The 18,751-nt window shown below is 39.5% G+C and overlaps 1 protein-coding gene across 3 annotated transcripts in view; it reads left to right on the forward strand.

The window, feature by feature from the left end:
• Positions 1-18,751, forward strand: part of VPS13A (vacuolar protein sorting 13 homolog A) — a 267,901-nt gene that overhangs the window by 133,928 nt on the left and 115,222 nt on the right. For all 3 annotated transcript variants that reach the window (XM_005683796.3, XM_018052091.1, XM_018052090.1), the window contains 2 exons: positions 10,657-10,804; positions 16,655-16,802. In XM_005683796.3, the coding sequence (XP_005683853.1) occupies positions 10,657-10,804; positions 16,655-16,802 (296 nt within the window). The remainder of the gene's footprint in view (positions 1-10,656; positions 10,805-16,654; positions 16,803-18,751) is intronic.

Here is an 18,751-nt window from a genome sequence, read left to right on the forward strand (position 1 = left end):
ACTGGTGGCAGAGCTGGTTCCTGGGCCAGCTAGGAGCTCAGGGGATCCTATAGGAGTTGGCCTGTTGTGGGTAGGTGGCGCTGTGCCCACATTCAGCTAGCTGCTTGATGTGGGATGTCCCAAGACTGGTACCTACTAACTGGTGAGTTAGGCCAGGTCCCAGTGTTATGACCTAGAGAGAGGATTCCAAAATGGTGCTTCCTAGAGCATTGTCCTTGTGTTTGAATAAGGGCCCAAATATGGCTCTGTCAGTGTCTCTGTCCCCAGTGTGAGTCCCAGAAGATTCCTGCTTCTCTGAGAGGCTCTCTAATAGCACGTTGATCTCACCCAGGCTCCTTTTAAATTGCTGCTTCTTCCCTTGGTCTTAGATCATGTGAGAGTCTATGCCCTTTAAGAGTAGAGTCTGTTTGCAACTGCTCTCTGACTCTCCCAAAAGTATGCCCCACTGGTCTTCAAAGCCACTCATTCTGGGGACTCTAGATTGGGCAGCCTGATGAGGGTTGTACCCCTAGTTCCTTGGGGGAGAACTTCTGCAATTACAATGATCCTTTTTCCATTTATGGCCTACCTGGGGGTATGGTTCTTTACTGCACTGTGTCTACCTTCCTTCCACCTGTCTTGATCCTTTTTATATCTTTAGTTTTGAAGAGATTTTCTGCTAGTCTTCAGGTCATTCTCATTGAGAGCTGCTCTGTAAATAGTTGTGAGTTTGGTGTGCCACTAAGAGGAGGTGATCTTCCAATCTTTCTATTCTCTGGCCATTCCCTGGTTATCCGTTCTTGAACATTCAGTTTTATTGCTTTTAAAGCACCAGCTTTTGGATTTCTCTCTTCTGTTTTCTCTTTCATTGATACCTGCTTTGATATTTATTATTCCTTCTGCGTCCTTTGATTTTAATTTCTCTCTTGTTCTAATTTTCTCCAGGTGGTGATTCAGATGACTGATTTGAACATTTCTTTTCTTGCATATGCATTTACTGCTGACATTTTGGGGTTCTTCTCTGTAGCCCTGTCCTCTGTGGCATTTTACCATATGATCTCTACCTGCCTTGATTTCCCTGGATTCAGCTCTTTTCTTAACTCATGGACTTTTATTGGTTATTTCTTGGCTTATCTACCCCCTTGCTTTTTCATGACCTTTGAATTATCTCAAAACAATTGAGTCATGGGATTCATCTCCTTTTTTTCCTTCTTTCTCAGTAATCACTGCCCATTGCCTGATGTCCTATGTCTTGAAAATCAATTGTTAATGTATTTTGTATGTGTGTCTTTGTTGCAGGGGGAGAGAGAGGAATTCTTTCAGGCAGGAGGGTAAATCTAGTTCATGTTATTTTATCTTAAATGGAAGGATAAATTTCCATCAGTTAAATATTTGGGTATTTATTAAGCATGTAATATATCCCAGGCACTGTGCTAGGAACATGAAGTATCATAGTGAGCAGTTTTTACAAGGGGTGAATAAATTGTGTGTGCGTACTAAGTTACGTCAGTTTGATCTGACTCTTTGCGACCCTGTGGACTGTAGCCCGCCAAGCTCCTCTATCCGTGAAAATTTTCAGGCAAGAAAGCTGGCGTGGGTTACCATTTCCTCCTCCAGGGGATCTTCCCAACCCAGGGACTGAACCCACATCTCCTGAGTCTGCTGCATTGGCAGGTAGATTCTTTACCACTGAGCCGCGAGGGAAGCCCCATTTTGAGTGCAATTTTTTTTAATTCTCTCTAAATATTTTAATCTATAATTTTTTTAAAAATCTATTTTCCTGTTGTTAAAAACTTAAGTTGATTCATTTTTATTGTTTTAAATAGCATTATAATGCTGATTGATTTCTTTATCAATACTTACATGATTTTCTGCTCATTTCTTTAGGGTGTTTCCTTCAGATGAATTCCTTGAAATAGAATTACTTGTTTATAGAGTAAACCATTTTCCCTGAGATAACTTTATTGCAAAGATGTTAATTGTAATATAAAATTTTTAAAAGATATATATAATACTTCTATAAGGAAAGTTGTAAAATTTAAATAAGGGCCAGTAAGAATTCTTAAATAATTATAGAGAGAATATTTTCCTATATCTAGTATTATAAAGGTGTCGGTTTCCTATAAATTAATTTTGTATATTTAATGCACTCAATAAAAAATCACAACAGCAGTTCTTTTAACGTCTTTCAGAATTATTGTAAAGTTTTTCTGGAAATATAAATGGGGGAAGGATGTAGCAAAGATTTTTTGAAAGAAAGAATTGAGATAGGGCATGGAAGAATTATAACAACCTTTGAAGTACTACTAAAATATTAAATTCATTAAATACCACTAAAATATATTATAACACTACAATAATTAAGATAGTGAAATAGTATAAAACTCACCAGCTGACTGTGTGGGTGCGTGTGTAATATCACCATTATTCATATATAACAGTCAAGCTCATTATTGACACATTCTACATTTGTGAGTGTTTCTGCTTGCTGAAACTTAGGTATAACCCCAAATCAGTGTTCATGTCACTTTCACATTCATTTTGGGCATGCACAGAGCTAGCTGCAAGATGCTTGAGTCTCCCAAGGCCTGCGTTCCCAGCTGAGGTGTTAAAGAATACCCTGCTGTCTTTTGTAAGCTCTTCTGCTGTAGACATGTGTTCCTTTTATTGTGCTCCCCCCCTTTTTTTTTTTGCATTTAAAGTATTTTCCTTGGTAATTTTGCTATTTAAAATGTCCCCAGAGCATAATGCCAGTAATAAAAAAACTAAAATGGAGTGAATCATATGTTAATAGTATATGAATTATCTCAATAATGATCTTAAAAAACTAAGGACAAATAACACATAAGTACCAGTTATATGGTAGAGAAAAACTTGATAAATTGAGCACTGAAAACAGAAGGAAAATGATAAGGGAAGAATCAGTTGGCTTTGACTGTTCAAAATATAAGTTTCTAAATATTAATTACCAAAACCAAGTGCTACCATATAGGATAATTGGCAACATCTTTAATAAAAAATGAAAATCATTACATATTTTAAGACAGTAAGAAAAATGATAATTTGAAAAATTAGTAAAGAACAAGACTAAATGATTCTTTTCAGGAACAATAATAGCTGGTACATAGCTAATAGAAATGTTCAACTTCATTAATAATCAAGGAAATGAAAATTAATACAGTGAAATAGTATTGTTTCCCTATTAAATTTGACAGATCTTCAGTTCAGTTCAGTCTCTCAGTCGTGTCCGATTCTTTGCGACCCCATGAATTGCAGCACGCCAGGCCTCCCTATGCATCACCATCTCCAGGAGTTCACTCAGACTCGCGTCCATCGAGTCAGTGATGCCATCCAGCCATCTCATCCTCTGTCATCCCCTTCTCCTCCTGCCCCCAATCCCTCCCAGCATCAGAGTCTTTTCCAGTGAGTCAACTCTTCGCATGAGGTGTCAAAAGTACTGGAGTTTCAGCTTTAGCATCATTCCTTCCAAAGAAATCCCAGGGCTGATCTTTAGAATGGACTGGTTGGATCTCCTTGCAGTCCAAGGGACTCTAAAGAGTCTTCTCCAACACCACAGTTCAAAAGCATCAATTCTTCTGTGCTCAGCTTTCTTTATAGTCCAACTCTCACATCCGTACATGACCACTGGAAAAACCATAACCTTGACTAGACAGACCTTTGTTGGCAAAGTAATGTCTCTGCTTTATAATATGCTGTCTAGGTTGGTCATAACTTTCCTTCCAAGGAGTAAGTGTCTTTTAATTTCATGGCTGCAGTCACCATCTGCAGTGATTTTGGAGGCCAGAAATACAAAGTCTGACACTGTTTCCACTGTTTCCCCATCTATTTGCCGTGAAGTGATGGGACTGGATGCCATGATCTTCGTTTTCTGAATGTTGAGCTTTAAGCCAACTTTTTCACTCTCTTCTTTCAATTTCATCAAGAAGCTCTTTAGTTTTTCTTCACTTTCTGCCATAAGGGTGGTGTCATCTGCATATCTGAGGTTATTGAGATTTCTCCCGGCAATCTTATTTCCAACTTGTGCTTCCTTCAGCTGAGCATTTCTCACGATACACTCTGCATATAAGTTAAATAAGCAGGGTGACAATATACAGCCTTGACGTGCTCCTTTTCCTATTTAGAACCAGTCTGTTGTTCCATGTCCATTTCTGACTGTTGCCTCCTGACCTGCATATAGGTTTCTCAAGAGGCAGGTTAGGTGGTCTGGTATCCCCATCTCTTTCAGAATTTTCCACAGTTTCTTGTGATCCACACAGTCAAAGGCTTTGGCATAGTCAATAAAGCAGAAATAGATGTTTTTCTGGAACTCTCTTGCTTTTTCGATTATCCAGCGGATATTGGCAATTTGATGTCTGGTTGCTCTGCCTTTTCTAAAACCAGCTTGAACATCTGGAAGTTCATGGTTCACATATTGCTGTAACCTGGCTTGGAGAATTTTGAGCATTACCTTACTCAATGTGATGAGTGTGTGATGTGAGTGCAATTATGCGGTAGTTTGAGCATTCTTTGGCATTACCTTTCTTTGGGATTGGAATGAAAACTGACCTTTTCCAAAGTTTGGGTAGTACTGGTAAGAAAAAGTTTTTCCAGATGAAGCAATCTTTTGACACAGCAGTTAATATTTCTTGAAATTAGTCAAGAAGAAGAAATTTACTCAGAGATGTACAAAGATAATGATCCATGTATTATTATTTATTATAGTGAAGAATTAGAAACAGTATATTTTTTAACAATATAAGATTGACTTAATGACTAATGATATAGTTATATATTTTAATATCACCTCTTAAAACTGTATTAAAAATGTAATATCCCCTTAGAGCTTTTAGATTCCTCTACTTAGTACCATCAAAGGAGATTGCAAGCATGCATAAATGATAAGTAAAACGTTACCCTATGAAACTGTTAGTTGCTCAATTGTGTCTGACTCTTTGTGACCCATTGAACTGTACACTTCCAGACCTCTCTGTCCATTGAATTCTGCAGGCAGGAATACTAGAGTGGGTAGCCATTCTGTTCTCCGGGGCATCTTTTGAACCTGGATCTCCTGCATTGCAGGCAGACTCTTTACCACCTGACCCACCAGGGGAGCTACTAGGAATTCTAGGAGATCCTTGGTGACTCTAACATCTCTCCAATTGTATAAGTGATAATCTAAGTTCTGCAGTTATAATTTCATTCCCCAGTAGAGAATTTGGGATTTGCTACCAGTTCAGTCGCTCAGTCGTGTCTGACTCTTTGCAGCCTCATAGACTGGAGCATGTCAGGCCTCCCTGTCACCAACTCCCGGAATTTACTGAAACTCATGTCCATTGAGTCAGTGATGCCATCCAGCCATCTAATACTTGGTCGTCCCCTTCTCAACCTGCCTTCCATCTTCCCAGCTTCAGGGTCTTTTCAAATCAGTCAGCTCTTCACATCAGGTTGCCAAAGTATTGGAGTTTCAGCTTTAACATCAGTCTTTCCACTGAGTATTCAGAACTAATTTTCTCTAGGATGGACTGGTTGAATTTCCTTGAAGTTCAATGGAATCTCAAGAGTTGTCTCCAATGCTACAATTCAAAAGCATCAATTCTTCAGTGCTCAGCTTTCCTTATAGTCCAACTCTCACATCCATACATGACTACTGGAAAAACCGTAGCCTTGACTAGATGGACCTTTGTTGACAAAGTCATGTCTCTGCTTTTTAATATGCTGTCTAGGTTGGCCATAATTTTCCTTCCAAGGAGTAAGCATCTTTTAATTTCATGGCTGCAATCACCATCTGCAGTGATTTTGGAGCCCCTCCAAAAAAAGTCTGACACTGTTTCCACTGTTTCCCCATCTATTTGCTATGAAGTGATGGGACCAGATGCCATGATCTTAGTTTTCTGAATGTTGAGCTTTAAGCCAACTTTTTCACTCTCCTCTTTCACTTTCATCAAGAGGCTTTTTAGCTCCTCTTCACTTTCTGCCATAAGGGTGGTGTCATCTGTATATCTGAGGTTATTGATATTTCTCCTGGCATCTTGATTCCAGCTTGTGCTTCTTCCAGCGCAGCATTTCTCATGATGTACTCTGCATAGAAGTTAAATAAGCAGGGTGACAATATACAGCCTTGACGTACTCCTTTTCCTGTTTGGAACCAGTCAGTTGTTCCATGTCCAGTTCTAACTGTTGCTTTCTGACCCGACCTTGAGAAATACAGATTTCACAAGAGGTAGGGCAGGTGGTCTAGTATTCCCATCTCTTTAATAATTTTTGAGACAGTTTGTGGTGGTCCACACAGTCAAAGGCTTTGACATAGTCAGTAAAGTAGAAATAGATATTTTTCTGGAACTCTCTTGCTTTTTCAATAATCCAACGTATGTTGGCAATTTGATCTCTGGTTCCTCTGCTTTTTCTAAAACCGGCTTGAACATCTGGAAGTTTACGGTTCACATATTGCTGAAGCCTGGCTTGGAGAATTTTGAGCATTACTTTACTAGCGTGTGAGATGAGTGCAGTTGTGCGGTAGTTTGAGCATTCTTTGGCATTGCCTTTCTTTGGGATTGGAATGAAAACTGACCTTTTCCAGTCTGTGGCCACAGCTGAGTTTTCCCAAGTTGCTGGCATCTTGAGTGCAGCACTTTCACGGCATCATCTTTTAAGATTTGAAATAGCTCAACTGGAATTCCATCACCTCCACTAGCTTTGTTCGTAGTGATGCTTCCTAAGGCCCACTTGGCTTCGCATTTCAGGATGTCAGGCTCTAGGTAAGTGATCACACCATCATGATTATCTGGGTCATGAAGATCTTCTTTGTATAGTTCTTCTGTGTATTCTTGCTACCTCTTCTTAATATCTTCTGCTTCTGTTAGGTCCATACCATTTCTGTCCTTCATTGAGCCCATCTTTGCGTGAAATGTTCCCTTGGTATCTCTAATTTTCTTGAAGAGATCTCTAGTCTTTCCCATTCTATTGTTTTCCTCTATTTCTTTACGCTGATCACTGAGGAAGGCTTTCTTATCTCTCCTAGCTATTCTTTGGAACTCTGCATTCAAATGGGTATATCTTTCCTTTTCTCCTTTGCATTTTGTTTCTCTTCTTTTTGCAGCTATTTGTAAGGCCTCATGAGACAGCCATTTTGCGATTTTGCCTTTTCAGAAAACGAAGATCATGGCATCCAGTCCCATCACTTCATGGGAAAGAGATGGGGAAACAGTGGAAACAGTGTCAGACTTTATTTTTTGGGGCTCCAAAATCACTGCAGATGGTGACTGTAGCCATGAAATTAAAAGATGCTTACTCCTTGGAAGGAAAGTTATGACTAACCTAGATAGCATATTCAAAAGCAGAGACATTACTTTGCCAACTAAGGTCTGTCTAGTCAAGGCTATGGTTTTTCCTGTGGTCATGTATGGTTGTGAGAGTTGGACTGTGAAGAAGGCTGAGTGCTGAAGAATTGATGCTTTTGAACTGTGGTGTTGGAGAAGACTCTTGAGGGTCTCTTGGACTGCAAGGAGATCCAACCAGTCCATTCTGAAGATCAACCCTGGGATTCTTTGGAAGCAATGATGCTAAAGCTGAAACTCCAGTACTTTGGCTACCTCATGTGAAGAGTTGACTCATTGGAGAAGACTCTGATGCAGGAGGAGAAGGGGACGACAGAGGATGAGATGGCGGGATGGCATCGCTGACTCGATGCACGTGAGTCTGAGTGAACTCCAGTAGTTGGTGATGGACAGGGAGGCCTGGCGTGCTACGATTTATGGGGTTGCAAAGAATCGGACATGACTGAGAGACTGAACTGAACTGAATTTATTTCTTTTTCTTGGGGATGGTCTTGATCCCTGCCTCCTGTACAATGTCACAAACCTCTGTCCATAGTTCTTCAGGCACTCTATCAGGTCTAATCCCTTGAATCTGTTTGTGACTTCCACTGTATAATGATAAGGGTTTTGATTTAGGTCAAAGCTGAGTGGTTTAGTGGTTTTCCCCACTTTTTTAAATTTAAGTCTGAATTTGGAAATAAGGAGTTCATGATCGGAGCCACAATCAGCTCCCGGTCTTGTTTTTGCTGACTATATAGAATCTGGCTGCAAAGAATATAATCAATCTGATTTCAGTGTTGGCCATCTGGTGATGTCCATGTGTAGAGTGTTTTCTTATGTTATTTGAAGAGGGTGTTTGCTATGACCAGTGCGTTCTCTTGGCAAAACTCTATTAGCCTTTGCCCTGCTTCATTCCTTACTCCAAGGACAAATTTGCCTGTTACTCCAGGTGTTTATTGACTTCCTACTTTTGCATTCTAGTCCTCTATAATGAAAAGGAAATCTTTTTTGGTTGTTAGTTCTAGAAGATTGTAGGTCTTTATAAAAACCATTCAGTTTCAGCTTCTTCAGCATTGTTGGTCGGGCATAGAGTTGGATTACCTTGATATCGAATGGTTTACTTTGGAAAGAACAGAGATTATTCTGTCATTTTTGATATTTCATCCAGGTACTACATTTTGGACTCTTGTTTTCTGACACTACTCCATTTTTTCTATGGAATTCTTGCCCGCTGTAGTAGATACAATGGTCATCTGAGTTAAATTCACCCATTCCAGTCTATTTAAGTTGTCTGATTCCTAAAATATCAATCCTCACGCTTGCTGTCTCCAGTTTGACCACTTCCGGTATGCCTTGCAGATTTCACGGACCTAACGTTCCAGGTTCCTATACAATATTACTCTTTATAGCATTGGACTTTGCTGCTATCACCAGTCACATCCACTACTGTGTGCTGTTTTTGCTTTAGCTCCTTTTCTTCATTCTTTCTAGAGTTAGTTCTCCACTGATCTCCAGTAGCATATTGGGCACCTACCAACCTGGGGAGATCACGTTTCAGTATCCTATCTTCCTGCCTTTTCATACTGTTCATGGGGTTCTCAAGGCAAGAGTACTGAAGTGGTTTGCCATTCCCTTCTCCAGTGGACCATATTTTGTCAGAACTCTCCACCATGTTCTGTCCATCTTGGGTGGCCCTACACAGCACGGCTCATTTGGTTAGACAGGCTGTGGTCCATGTAATCAGATTGGTTAGTTTTCTGTGATTGTGGTTTTCAGTCTGTCTGCCCTCTGATGGAGAAGATTAAGAGGCTTATGGAAGCTTCCTGATGGGAGAGACTGACTGAGGAGGAACCTGGGTCTTGTTCTGATAGGCGGGGCCATGCTCAATAAATCTATAATCCAATTTTCTGTTGATGGGTGGAGCTGTGTTCCCCCCTTGTTATTTATCTGGACCCCAACTATGGTGGAGGTAATGAAGATAATGGTCACCTCCTCCGGAAGATCCTGTGCATGTACTGCTATACTCATTGCCCGCAACCCTGAAGCAGGCCACCACCGACCCATGCCTCTGCTGGAGACTCCTGAGCACTCTGGGCAAGTCTGGGTCAGTCTTGTGGGGGTCACTGCTCATTTCTCCTGAGTCCTGGTGCACACAAGGTTCTGTTTTTGCCCTCCAAGAGTCTATTTCCCAGTCCTGTGCATTCTGGCAGCTTTATGGTGGGGTCAATGGTGACCTCCTCTAAGAGGGCTTAGTACCCAAGTCTGCTGCACCCAGAGCCCCAGTCTGTGGCAGTCCACTGCAGACCCGTACCTCCACAGGAGATGCTCAAACACGGTTCTGACTCAGTTTCTGTGGGGACCCTGGGTCCTGGTGTGCACAAGGTTTGTTTGAGCCCTCTGAGCGTCACTGGTGGGAATGGGGTTTGATTCTAAACATGAATTCGCCTCTCCTACTGTTTTTTGGGGGCTTCTCCTTTGCCCTTGGGCGTGGGGTATCTCCTCACAGCCTCTCCAGTGCCACACAGCTGCCACTCCAGCACCTGCCGTCTTGCTGGGGTTTCTCTGACCTTGGATGTAGGGTATCTCCTCATGGCCACTCGAGCAAAGTGTTGCCGCAGCTCCTGACCTTGGACATGGGGTATCTCCTCACCACCGCTCCAGTGCCATGCAGCCACCATTCCAGCGCCATGTGATTGCTGCCAATTAAAGTGTGGATGTTTTATTTAGGAGGACCACTTTGAGGTTGTCATTTGAAGGTATATTGGGAGGCTGCTTTGGTCTCATGTCAGTTGAAAGGCGTTTAGTAACCAACTAGTCTTTTCATAATTCCTGAGCATCAGTCCTACCCTTACATGGAGTTGGAAAGGCAAATGTGGTTCACCTTAGTATAAAATTGTACATATTCAACTATATTTGATCTGCAAAAATAGAAGTTTCATATTTGCAAACTAGGTTCTTATCAAGTAAGGGGATATGTAGTAGTAATCTGACATGTGTAAATCTGTGAATTTAAATGTTTTCATATTAAGGTCTTGTATAATGTATTTTATGTTTTATGTAGAGAAAATTCTCATTTTAAGAGTTTTATGTCCAACATGTGTATTTTTGGAACTTTTTAATATATTATAAAAATCTTATTTAAAAGTTTTATTTTTTCTTCAACACAGAGAATTTCAGCTCAGAGAAAAGCCACCTAGGTTTCTAGGGAGGTAGAATGTCTTTCATCTTGCATGGAAAGACTATTTGATTCTGTTTTCCTCTGCGCACACACAAAATTATTGATTTCTATTATTTATATATAAATGATTAATTTTTTCTGATACTGTATGAAATTTATTCAAAACAATTTTATTTTTACTCATAGGACTCAATATATTAATGATGCATACCGGGAAGTACTGGATCTACTATTGCCATTAAATCTTGAGGTGATGGTTGAGCGAAATTTATCATGGGAGTGGTTCCAGGAAGTTCCTTGTTTCAATGTAAATGCTCAGCTAAAGCCCATGGAGGTAACTTTTGAATACTTATTGATGTATCTTTTGTTGGTTAAAAATTATTGTTTGGGGACATAAGTCATTTTGTATGTACAAGTTATGTAAAAATACCTCGGTCAGAAAAGAGATAGTAGCTCATGTGTATAAACTAGAATGCATTGAATGTTGATATTTTCTTTTTTCTTTTTTCGTAAAAAGATTTTTTTCATTTAAAAAATTATATATTTTTTAATTGATGGATAATTACGTTACAGAATTTTGTTGTTTTCTGTCAAAACTCAACATGAATCACCCATAGGTATACATATATCCCTTCCCTTTTGAACTTCCCTCCCAATTCGCTTCAAATCCCATCCCTCTAGGTTGATACAGAGCCCCTGTTTGAGTTTCCTGAGCTATACAACAGATTCCTATTGGCTTCTCTATTTTACATATGGTAATGTAAGATCCATGTTACTCTTCCCATATATCTCACCTTCTTCTCGCCTCTCCGCATGTCCATGAGTCTATTTTCTATGTCTGTTTCTCCTTTCAGTTCAGTTCAGTTGCTCATTCATATCCAACTCTTTGTGACCCCATGAACTGCAGCACACCAGGCCTCCCTGTCTATCACCAACTCCCGTAGCATACCCAAACTCATGTCCATTGAGTTGGTGATTATAATCCAACCATCTCATCCTCTGTGGTCCCCTTTTCCTCCTGCCCTCAATCTTTCCCAGCATCAGGGTCTTTTCCAATGAGTTAGCTCTTCGCATCAGGTGGCCGAAGTATTGGAGTTTCACCTTCAACATCAGTCCTTCCAGTGAACACCCAGGACTGATCTCCTTTAGGGGACGGACTGGTTGGATCTCCTTGCAGTCCAAGAGACTCTCAAGAGTCTTCTCCAACATCACAGTTCAAAAGCATCAATCCTATTGCACTCAGCTTTCTTTATAGTACAACTCTCACATCCATACATGAACACTGGAAAAACCATAGCTTTGACTGCTGCTACATCGCTTCAGTCATGTGTCTGACTCTGTGTGACCCCATAGACGGCAGCCCACCAGGCTCCCCCGTCCCTGGGATTCTCCAGGCAAGAACACTGGAGTGGGTTGCCATTTCCTTCTCCAATGCATGAAAGGGAAAATTGAAAGTGAAGTTGCTCAGTCATGTCTGACTCTTGGTGACCCCATGGACTGCAGCCTACCAGGCTCCTCCATCGTGGAATTTTCCAGGCAAGCGTACTGGAGTGGGTGGCCATGGCCTTCTCTAGCCTTGACTAGACCACTGGAAAAACCATAGCCTTGACTAGATGGACCTTTGTTGGCAAAGTAATGTCTCTGCTTTTGAGTATGCTGTCTAGGTTGGTCATAACTTTCCTTCCAAGGAGTAAGCATCTTTTAATTTCATGGCTGTACTCACCATCTGCAGTGATTTTGGAGCCCAGAAAAACAAAGTCAGCCACTGTTTTCCCATCTATTTCCCATGAAGTGATGGCACCAGATGCCCTGATCTTGGTTTTCTAAATGTTGAGCTTTAAGCCAACTTTTTCACTCTCCTCTTTCACTTTCATCAAGAGGCTCTTTAGTTCTTCTTCGCTTTCTGCCATAAGGTGGTGTCATCTGTATACCTGTGCTTATTGATATGTCTCTCGGGAATCTTGATTCCAGCTTGTGCTTCCTCCAGCCAAGCATTTCTCACAATGCACTCTGCATTTAAGTGAAATAAGCAGGGTGATAATATATAGCCTTGATGTACTCCTTTTCCTATCTGGAACCAGTCTGTTGTTCCATGTCCAGTTCTAACTGTTGCTTCCTGACCTGCATACAGGTTTCTCAAGAGGCAGGTCAGGTGGTCTTGTATTCCTGTCTCTTTCGGAATTTTCCACAATTTACTGTGATCCACATAGTCAAAGGCTTTGGCGTAGTCAATAAAGCAGAAATAGATGTTTTTTCTGGAACTCTCTTGATTTTTTGATGATCCAGCAGATGTTGGTAATTTGTTCTCTGGTCCCTCTGCGTTTCTAAAACCAGCTTGAACCACGGTTCACATATTGCTGAAGCCTGGCTTGGAGAATTTTGAGCATTACTTTACTAGCGTGTGAGATGAGTGCAATTGTGTAGTAGTTTGAGCATTCTTTGGCATTGCCTTTCTTTGGGATTGGAATGAAAATTGACCTTTTCTAGTCCTGTGGCCTCTGCTGAGTTTTCCAAATTTGCTGGCATATTGAGTGACTAGCTTTGTTCGTAGTGATGCTTCCTAAGGCCCACTTGACTTCACATTCCAGGATGTCTGGCTCTAGGTGAGTGATCACACCATCGTGATTGTCTGGGTTGTGAAGATCTGTTTTGTACAGTTCTTCTGTGTATTCTTGCCACCTCTTCTTAATATCTTCTGCTTCTGTCAGGTCCATACCGTTTTTGTCCTTTATCAAGCCCATCTTTGCATGAAATGTTCCCTTGGTATCTCTAATTTTCTTGAAGAGATCTCTAGTCTTTCCCATTCTGTTTTCCTCCATTTCTTTTCATTGATCACTAAGAAAGGCTTTCTTATCTCTCCTTGCTATTCTTTGGAACTCTGCATTCAGATGGGTATATCTTTCCTTTTCTCCTTTGCTTCTTGCTTCTCTTCTTTTCACAGCTATTTGTAAGGCCTCTTCAGACAGCCATTTTGCTTTTTTGCATTTCTTTTTCTTGGGGATGGTCTTGATCCCTGTCTCCAGTACAATGTCACGAACCTCCGTCCATAGTTTATCAGGCACACTGTCTCTCAGATCTAGTTCCTTATATTTCTCACTTCCACTGTATAATCATAAGGGATTTGATTTAGTTCATACCTGAATGGTCTAGTGGTTTTCCCCACTTTCTTCAATTTAAGTCTGAATTTGGCAATAAGGAGTTCATGATCTGAGCCACATTCAGCTCCCAGTCTTGTTTTTGCTGACTGTATAGAGCTTCTTCATCTTTGGCTGCAAAGAATATAATGAATCTGATTTCAGTGTTGGCCATCTGGTGATGTCCATGTGTAGATTCTTCTGTTGTGTTGTTGGAAGAGGGTGTTTGCTATGACCAGTGCGTTCTCTTGGCAAAACTCTGTTAGCCTTTGCCCTGTTTCATTCTGTACTCCAAGGCCAAATTTGCCTGTTACTCCAGGTGTTTCTTGAGTCACTACTTTTGCATTCCAGTCCCCTATAATGAAAAGGACATCTTTTTTATATGTTTGTTCTAGAAGGTCTTGTATGTCTTCATAGAACTGTTTAGCTTTGCTTCTTCAGCATTCCTGGTCGGAGCATAGACCTGGATTACCATGATATTGAATGGTTTGCCTTGGAAAATAAATTGTTCAATATCGTTTTTCTACATTCCATATAAGTGTGTTAGAATAGGATATTTATCTTTCTCTTTCTGACTTACTTCGCTCTGTATAATAGGTTCTAGGTTCATCCACCTCATTAGAACTGACTCAAATGTGTTCTTTTCTATGGCTGAGTAATATTCTATTGTGTATATGTACCACAACTTCTTTATCTGTTCATCTGTCGATGGACATCTAGGTTGTCCATGTTCTAGCTATTGTGGAATACATGTGTCTTTTTCAATTTTGGTTTCCTCGGGGTATGTGCCTAGGAGTGGGATTCCTGGGTCATATGGTGATTTTATTCCTAGTTTTTTTTAAGGAATCTCTATACTGTCTTCCCTAGTGACTGTATTCATTTACAGTGCAAGAGTGTTCCCTTTTCTCCAAACCTTCTCCAGCAGTTATTGTTTGCAGATTTTTGATGATGGCTGCTCTGACCCGTGTGAAGTGATACCTCATTGTATTTTTTATTTTTATTTCTCTAATAATGTGTGATGTTCAGCATCTTTTCATGTGTTAGTTAGCCGTCTGTATGTCTTCCTTGGAGAAAAGTCTGTTTGGGTCTTTCTGCCACTTTTTGATTGGGTTATTTGTTTTTCTAGCATTGAGTTGTATGAGCTGCTTGCATATTTTGAAAGCTAATCCTTTGTCAGTTTCATTTGCTTTTATTTTCTCCCATTCTGAGGGTTGTTTTTTACTTTGCTTATAGTTTCCTTTGCTGTGTAAAAGCTTTTAAGTTTAATCAGGTCCCACTTGTTTACATTTGTTTTTATTTCCATTACTCTAGTGGGTGGATTGGAGAAGGCAATGGCAACCCACTCCAGTACTCTTGCCTGGAAAATCCCATGGACGAAGGAGCCTGGTAGGCTGCAGTCCATGGGCTCGCTAAGAGTCGGCACGACTGAGCGACTTTACTTTCACTTTTCACTTTAATGCATTGGAGAAGGAAATGGCAACCCACTCCAGTGTTCTTACCTGGAGAATCCCAGGGATGGGGGAGCTGGTGGGCTGCTGTCTATGGGGTCGCACAGAGCGGACACGACTGAAGTGACTTAGCAGCAGCAGCAGCAGCAGTGGGTGGATCATAGAGGATCTTGCTTTGATTTATGTCATTGAGTGTTCTGTCTATATTTTGCTCTAAGAGTTTTATAATTTCTGGTCTTAAGTTTAGGTCTTTAATCCATTTTGAGTTTATCTTTGTGTGTGGAGTTAGGAAGTGTTCTAATTTCATTTTTTTACATGTAGCTGTCCAGTTTTTCCAGCACCATTTATTGAAGAGTCTGTCTTTGCCCCCTTTTATATTCTTTCCTCCTTTGTCAAAAATAAGATACCCATAGGTGCATGGGTTTATTTCTGGGCTTTCTATCTTGTTCCATTGGTCTATATTTCTGTTTTTGTGCCAGTACCATACTATCTTTATGACGGTAGCTTTCACTTATGGTTTTCTCAGGGTGTATGCCCAGTAGTAGGATTGTTGGGTTATGAGATAGTTCTATTCCTAGTTTTTTAAGGAATCTCCATACTGTTCTCCATAGTGGCTGTATCAATTTACATTCCCACCAGCAGTGCAAGAGGATTCCCTTTTCTCCACACCCTGTCAAACACTTATTGTTTGTAGATTTTTTTGATGAGGACTATTCTGACCAGTGTTAAGTGATATCTTATTGTAGTTTTGACTTGCATAACTCTAATAAATGAGTGATGTTGAGCATCTTTCTTTATGATGATTAGCCATTTGAATGTCTTCTGTGGAGAAATGTCTGTTTAGTTCATCTACCCATTTTTTGATTGGGTTTTTTGTTTTCCTGATGTTGACCTGTGAAAGCTGCTTTGTATATTCTGGAGATTAATCCTTTTTCAGTTTTGTTTGCTATTATTTTCTCCCATTTTGAGGGTTATCTTTTAATCTTGATGATTGTTTCCTTTGCTATGCAAAAGACTTTAAGTTTATTTAAGTCCCATTTGTTTATTTTTGTTTATTTCCATTACTGTAGGAGGTGGGACAAAGAGATCTTGCTGTTATGTATGCTGAAGTGTGTACTGCCTGTGTTTTCGTCTAAGAGCTTTATAGTTTCTGGGCTTATGTTTAAGTCTTTAATCCATTTTGAATTCATTGTTGTGTATGGTGTTAAACGAAGTGTTCTGAATGTATTATTTTGTATTATTCCATATTTGTCAATTGAGGGGCTTACTAACCAAAGAAAATATAGAGTAGCTACGTGGATACTTAAAGATGAAAGTTCCTTTTAAAGGCTTAAAACTAGTAGGCTAATTGCTGCATTCATAATAAAGTTTATCATTCATAGCTTCTGATATTGATACTGGCATTTAATTTAGTTCTGTATTTCACAGGGTACTAAAGAATACATGGTCATTTAGAAAATGAAACATTCAGTTAATAGAATTATCTGATGTGTTAAAAGTTGGTTTTGCAGGGGTTTGAAATGAAACAGTTTTTCTTGTATAAAAATTTTTCACTACATGAAGTAGTAATGTTGAAATGGTCAAATCTTATTTTTTTAACAGTTCATTCTTAGTCAAGAAGATATAACGACCATTTTTAAAACATTATATGGCAACATATGGTATGAAGGTGATAGTGCTTCACATGAAGTAACAAAAGATCAGTCCAGCATTACTAGTGGTGCTACTACTGCTTCACACCATCCAGCAGGTATGTCTTAACCTTAAATTAGTCCCCCTCTTCCTTCCTTCTGTCCTTCCTTTCATTCTCCCTAATTGTACGTTTGGGTAAAATAAGATTTATAAACCTTTTCTATCTAGCTAATCTCACTCAAGTAGTTCTGATTTATCTGTTAGTAGTCATTCTGTTGATTTTTTTTCTTTGAATCAAATTTTTTTCTTGTTATCCTAACTCCCCTTAAGTTCCTATTTTTCAGTTTTCAAGTTTTCTCCTCATCCTTTCTCTTCTCCCTTGTTCCTAGTAAAGCATATGTTCCAATGGAATATTTCACATTAATATTAGAAGTATCAAAATATTAGCAGTCTCAAAAGAGGATGTTCATTAGTGATGGACTCCAGCAAATATTTAGAAGATACATGGATAAAATAGAGCAGAGGGAATCGTAACTCAGTAGAAGGCTGCATCCAGTGTTGGATTTAATTTATTATGTAGAAACCTAACTAGGGTCTAAGTTCAATACCAGCATGTAAAGAAATTGGGTTAATTAGAACTACTAGACGATTTTACTTCACTAGAGTAAATTCTCCTCATTCTGGTATTTTGGGGGAACCCCAAGTCTCCCTACCTCAAACTGAAATCTACTAGTTTACAAGATCCCCACTTGCCAAGGCCTGACATATTGCACAGCTTTTCCAGTCAGAATCCCAGCAAAGAAACAACCTTGAAGTGAAGTGAAGTGAAGTTGCTCAGTCGTGTCCGACTCTTTGCGACCTCATAGACTGCAGCCTGCCAGGCTCCTCTCTCCATGGGATTTTCCAGGCAGTAGTACTGGAGTGGATTGCCATTTCCTTCTCCAGGGCATCTTCCCAAACCAGGGCACGAACCCAGGTCTCCCACATTGTAGACAGATGCTTTACCATCTGAGCCACCAGGGAGGTCCCAGAAACAACCTTACATTTATTTATAACATTATAAGAATCATCATTCTTACTAGCTAGAATAACCAACCCAGTACTTTATAGTTAAATATTAATGGTCAGATATAAAGAAAATCATAAGAACCCAAGCATAAAAGCAGACAAGATAAACAGAGTAGTGTTTCTCTAATGAGACAAAAATAATTGAAGAAAAAAAAGAGAGTGTGAACAGAAAACTAACTAATTCATAAAAACAGAATTCTAAGAGTATAAGAACTGAATGCTACCATCACTACCTTCTGTCTTCCTAAGATAAGAAAGAGTTCTTAAAAGAGAACTCTATAAAACTAAGTAAATATTGAAACAAATTCTTGGATATAAAGAATCTACCCAGCTTCCAGCTGATTGAATACCGTCCATGCAAACACATTTTTGTGAAATGTCAGAACAACAGAAGTAATATTGAAGAACACTAGGCTGCCTGTTAGGGCTTAGGAAAAAAAAAGTGAGTGGAATCAGATTCATCATGAATGAAACTCGATGGGATGGGATTGATGGAGGATAAAAGACAGTGGGGTAATATTGGAAAATATATTTTTAAGGAAGATAATTTTGAAGTTAGGATTCCATATATGGTCAAACAGTCATCCAAATGTGAAAACAATTTTTAGATTTCCAGTGACTCTAAGTTTACTTTCTTTATACCCATTCAGGTACAGCTCATTTTATTGCACTTCATTTTTATTGTGTTTCTCAGACATTGCATTTTTTACAAATTTAAGGTTTGTGGCAACCCTGAGTCAAGAAAGTCTATCTGGGTGCCATTTTTCTAACAAAATTAGTTTTTAATTAAGGTATATATATTTTAAAAACATAATGCTATTGCATTATTATAGACTATAATATAGTATAAACATAACATTTTATATGCACTGGAAAACCAGTTTGTGTGACTTGCTTTGTTGTATTCATTTTATTGTAGTAGTCTGGAACCAAACTTGCAGTGTCTGAGGTATGTTGGTAGTTTGAAAATATATTCTAGCAAAGCAAATAAGGGGAATC

The sequence above is a fragment of the Capra hircus genome, chromosome 8 (genome assembly GCF_001704415.2).
Source record: "Capra hircus breed San Clemente chromosome 8, ASM170441v1, whole genome shotgun sequence".
Taxonomy (NCBI): domain Eukaryota; kingdom Metazoa; phylum Chordata; class Mammalia; order Artiodactyla; family Bovidae; genus Capra; species Capra hircus.